The 5,933-nt window shown below is 34.2% G+C and overlaps 1 protein-coding gene across 1 annotated transcript in view; it reads left to right on the plus strand.

Annotated features, from left to right (window-relative positions):
* The first annotated feature begins 5,063 nt into the window (after positions 1-5,063).
* LOC111372333 (carbonyl reductase [NADPH] 1) overlaps positions 5,064-5,933 on the plus strand; it is a 3,952-nt gene continuing 3,082 nt past the window's right edge. The window contains exon 1 of the mRNA XM_022994623.1: positions 5,064-5,290. Within this exon, the coding sequence (XP_022850391.1) occupies positions 5,199-5,290 (92 nt within the window). The 5' untranslated portion in view covers positions 5,064-5,198. The remainder of the gene's footprint in view (positions 5,291-5,933) is intronic.

The raw sequence follows: 5,933 nt of genomic DNA on the forward strand, positions 1-5,933 counted from the left end.
AAGGAAATTCAAAGGCTGATTAAAGTCAATAGACAGGAGCCCAGTCAATAGCCATAGTTTTTCATAGCCAACTCCCTCTATCTCAAGTTTCCACCCTCTGAAGGGTTTTGTACTAAAAGTAGTTCTCAAGGAGATCATAGTATCTGGCGAATGATTGATAAGACAACTTGCAACCAAACTTAGTAAAATTTAGTCAGCCTAATTGATTATGTACACTCATATACTCCAAAGGGCAGCTCATCTTCTCCACGCACAAGTGCAACCTATAGCAAGTCGATGATGGGACAGTTACGATAGGATGTCCTAGTATGTCAGATGAAGCCATGTCTGCTTCATCCAATGGTGATGACTACAATTGTAACACTATAAATGCCAACCCTTGTAACACTTTGAAGCTAATGCAACTCTTTACACTTAAAGTGATTCTTTGTCTTCTATTTTGCTTATTTCACAGGGAGAGCCACCGACTCCAACTATCGTCCATGTATGATCCACTACAAGAAGAATAATGGTAACACCACCATTAACTACATTTATGAATGATTGCCTCTACGTCAGAGAAATTTTACCAAAGGTGTGTGTTCATAGACCTTAGCTCCATGGAACAATATGTTACTGCTGAAACATGGCATAATTGAAATCTTCTAGAAGCATGTGTAAAAGCTCGTAATGAAGGACGGTACCCATTTTGGGAATGTCCGGTGCTAAAGTCACTGAATGGGTAAGTCGCCAATCCCTCTAACTTTAGTTGAATTGTTCATGATTAATCAGTAATATGAAATCATCTCTAAATATGTTGCCGATGTCTGAACATTTTTTGTCTCGCGTGATAGAGCGTCTCCCACGTCCATATATGACAACCTCCTCCAACCAAGTCTCTGATCAAAACATGTTGGAATTTGCTTACACGGGTGCGAGTAAACCCGACATCTATTGTCCATGTTAGCTTTATAAAAACAAGGTCAACAAGCATAAAATAATAATATTAGTATTTTTGAATTATGTCTACTCTATTTTTGAAAAACGCAAATTTATACTTATTGATATTCTAGAAGTATGCTTATAATATTTTAAAATATAAATATTCAAGAAGAATATCACAATAATCCCGTGAAAATTTATTAATTATATCAAATCTAAAATATGATTAATACTTTCGTTGAGAGAGTTATTGTAATAGATTGTATCGCCAATATTTGCAAAACCAAATCAATAAATTAAATTTATACTAGCATAATTTTCTATTGGGTTAAATTTTTTATTTGATGATCTGGAAAAAAGCAACAAATTAGATGTTCATGTGTGGCTATAACCAAGGTCGATGTTCGCATTGTTTAAAATAAATGTACATAAATCATTTGCATGATTTTAATTTTGTCACTTTGTAAGAGGAAGGTGACTAAAACTATTCGCATCCCACCACACAATCGCTGCCACAACCACTAAGCCGCCACACCCCACCTAACCCCAATCCATTACAACCACCACCTCTGCCGCCAGTACACCACACCTTAAATCACCCCCATACCATTACCCCCTGTGCCATCGCCATCGCCTGCAAAATCACCACCTCACCATCACATCAGCAACAACCCGCGACATCCACAACCCAATCTAAAAATGTCACCACTGTCATTGACCATTAATCACGCACTATCATGGAATAAACACAAATCCCGTAGCTACCTTTGTGCGGCACCACCACCATCAACACCAACGCAGCGCCTCCATCACCGCCATGTCACACCTGTCTATACACCGCACCCAACCATCCATTGCATGTAGCACTGTACCCAACCACCCATCACCACTGCACATGGAGAAACGTCGTTCGGCATTCGGTACCCATGGAGAAAAGGACCTCGATTTGTAGCGCGCACATGGGAAAATGTCATCCCGTGGTCCGCCTTCAAACGCCACAGCCCATGGAGAAACGTTGTCCGTCGGCAGCGACAATCTGAGAGTAGAGAGATAGATGGTGAAGAGAGAAAGGAGAAGAGAGGAAAGGGCGGCGATGCACGGTGGTGAAGAGAGAATGAAGAGGAGCAGGGAGAGAGAAACTTTATTTTAGGGTTTGAATGGAGATAGATATGGTAGGGTGTATGTATATAGATTAATTTATATTATTATTATTATTATTATTATTATTAAAATATTAATTTATAATATTTAAATTAATTTATGATTTTTGTATAAATAAACATTGCATCTTATTTTTGAAATTGAATCTTTTAAAGTAGGCCTATATGTAATTTCCATGTCAAAGAATTACAATTCTACCAATATTTTATCTATTGTATGTATCAAAACTTAATAAAATTAATTAATTTTATTGTTACATGATCAAACTAATGATCTACATAATTACTTCTAGAAGGAGAAAAGAAAAAGCTTGAAACTAATATTGGCACGATTAAAGCAAATACTATATTGAACCAAAATTAAATAAATATTAATTGAAGAATTCAATTAATTCCTATTTGGTGCTTGTCTTTATTATTGAAAATTGACTATCAACCATCAATAGCTTAAGTTTGGGAATGTTTTCCTAAATTCTTGAATATAATATATGGGGGTTCGTCACTCTCTATCTTGGCCATCATACATTATCTATATCATAGATACATTTAATATTTTCATGTCATTGAATTTTTATAAAATAAGATTTTAACGAGGTAGACGTTGTGTAATGAGCCATTGGGGAGGCTCATTACTTCAATTGAGATAATGCTCGGATTACGGGCCCCTCACGCTTTTTGGGCTCACTGGGCCCCTCAACCTTCACAACTCCTACGGATAATTAGGCTCAAACTGATGACTTCCACCACGTCAAGGTCACACTCTACCGCGGAGTTATATCCCTTTCCTGCCCCCATCGAGAAATAGAACTGACTCCTATCCATTCCCCTATTCCCCTATTCTTTCTAGGGGAATGATAGAACCCAAAAAAAAAGGAAAAGAGGAAAGTCTTTAGTTAGCTGAGACCACTGGTAATCGTCTTTTAACACTTTAAGAGAGGACTTTCAAGGGGGAGTATAGACCACTGGTAATCGTCTTTTGTTTAGACCATGTAATAAAAACCTGCAATTTAGATGAAGAGGTAGAGATACATTTTATGGTTGTTATGGTCATTAAATGAATTCTTTTATGATTAGTGGTCTTCATTAAGGCTTATATGGATTCACATAGAGATATGGTGGGTTGACTTAATTCGGTATGACTAGTTTGAACTCCAGAGAGGTAAATCAATTAAGTCAGAAGAATTTGATCGAATTCACATAATCAATTATAAAATTTGGTGATTGAAAAAGGGATAACTATGATAAATTCGTGAATCATAACACTTAAACCATCATATAAAACACAATTTTTAATTAGCATCCATTGGTGATTAGAAACGGATTATCCGTTGGTAAAAGTAATTCACTTTTAGCTACGATAATTAGCAATAGATTTTCTATTGATAAAGATGATATCTCTTTACCAACCGATATTCCGTGCCTAATGTAATCGTTTAACATTTGGATCTTCCTCCAATAGATATTTCGTAGGTAATGTACTGAATATTACCAACGGATGCAATTCGTTGGTAAAAGTAATTTACTTTTAGCGACAATAATCAGCAACGAATTTTTCATTGGTAAAGATGATATCTCTTTACCAACGGTTATTCCGTGCCTAATATAACCGTTTAACATTTTGATCTTTACATATGGATATTCCGTTAGTAATTAGAAACGGATTATCCGTTAGTAAAAATGATATCTCTTTACCAACGAATATTTCGTGCCTAATAAGGAGTTAAACATTTTGACCTTTCAGCAACGGATATTCCGTTGGTAATTAGAAACGGATTATCTGTTGGTAAAAATAATTCACTTATCCCACATCGACAGTTTACAACAATATTTTGTAGTTGCCCTCTATAATTTTGTGGTCCAATAAGGAGTTAAACAATATTTTGGCATTTCAATTCAGTTGGCTAAAAATAAAAAAAATATAATAATAATAATAATAATAATAATAATAATAATAATAATAATAATAATAATAATAATAATAATAATAAAGTAACTTTTTTACTATACGGTTATTTACAACATTGATTTTTACCAATTGTAATGATAGACATTTACCAACGGAAAGTCGGTTGGTATAAGTTAAGACTTTTACCAACGGAAATTCCATTGGTAAAAGATTCACACTTTACCAACGGAAAATTCGTTGGTAAAACGTTTACTCTTTACTTACGACATGATCCGTCGGTAACTGTTAGTGACCCTCAAATTACCAACGGATTTGTGGTTGCAAATATTTCGTTAATAAAGATTATTAGCAACGGATATTGGGCTTTAGGAATGAAAAATTTTGTGCCTGAAACTCTGTTTTTTAGTAGTGTATTATGATTCTTACACTTGTTTGATATAAAATCAACAACAAATATTTGCTAGAGTATGTTACGCTGAGTCATAAAAGAATATAGATAGTTTTAAGTAATATTTTTGACACCTAACATGTTTGGTTAATTTATTTTAGAAAAAATAGTTTATTTGCCAAAAGTAATAAATTACTTATTACAATTTTTATTACTAATAAATTTATTTACCTATATAAAAAGGATAACACTAGTTGTACATAATTTTTTATACATTAAAATATCCATACACTCGCATGGGATGGAGCCCACTCGAATATTTTATTCGAACGGGCTCCATGCCATGTGAGTATGGGACACCCTTATGTACAAAAAGTTATGTACACCAAGTAAAGTCCATATGAAAAACTTTGTCATCGTGGGGTTTTTTAAATCAAAATAAAGAAAGAGAAACAGAACCAGTGAGATCAAACACATCTTTTTAATAACATTTCGAGAAGGCAAGATCGAAAATAGAATTTTTCCTGTCGGAGTTTTCATTCAATTATTTAGTGGTCGAAGGGGCCGAGGGTTTGATAAGCAGACTTTTTTATGCTTAGCCAAACATTGCCTTGTCCAATTTATAAAGATGTCAATTGATTGTTCAAAGAGTGACCGAGTCAGTCCGCTCCAACTTTAGCGGGAAAAAACCGTGCATTCTGTTCCTTCCCATCTTCTCCTCTCTACAAACAACAAAAACCAAAACAGACTCAAAAATATATTCATAAAAACAACATCAAATCACCTGAAAAAATCCAACAAATCTACCCATAATATCATTATTATGGATAAACATGAGAAGGCTAAAGAGAGAAGAGAGAAGAGGCGGCAAGAAATCTCTCTCCTTCGTACCATTCCCTATTCTGATCACCAAAGGTAATTGTCAATCTGATTCATTGTCAACACTTTTGTTTAGAGTTTTTTTTATCGATCTTGAAGTTTTGGATGAAATCCATTCAAAAGGAAGATGATGTTTTGTGATTGAAGCATCAGTACTTACAATTTTTTACATTATTAGCCACATATTGCCCAAAAAAGTAATGGAAAAGGTGTAACGTTTCGACTTTAGACTTGTTTAGAATTTCCAAATCGCTGTTTGGTTTCAGTTTTCTAGCTTGTCTAGAAATATGCTAAAAAATAATCCAAAGTGAATCGTTTATACCCCTAGGCCCTAGTTTATACCCACTTAGTGGAAATTAAGTTTGAATTTTAGTAATTTAACCAATATTAAAATTCCAAAATTCCTGGTTCATGATGTGGTAGTACCGAATTTGATTATACGTTCTAAGGTTATTCAGTTTATCTATTAAATTTTGTGTTCCACTTGATTGGATTGAAGTGTTTATTGTCAGAAATATTTCCTTGCAATAATATAGTTGCATTGACATCTGTACTTACGTACAAAATCAAATGTGTATGCCTTTGTAGTTGCTTTTCTCCAACGAAATAATATATGCTGAAGAAAACATGTTCCCGTGCTGTATGTTTCCAGTTTCTAGAAATTCTGGTAGCTGCTTTA

The sequence above is a fragment of the Olea europaea genome, chromosome 23 (assembly GCF_002742605.1).
Source record: "Olea europaea var. sylvestris chromosome 23, O_europaea_v1, whole genome shotgun sequence".
NCBI lineage: Eukaryota > Viridiplantae > Streptophyta > Magnoliopsida > Lamiales > Oleaceae > Olea > Olea europaea.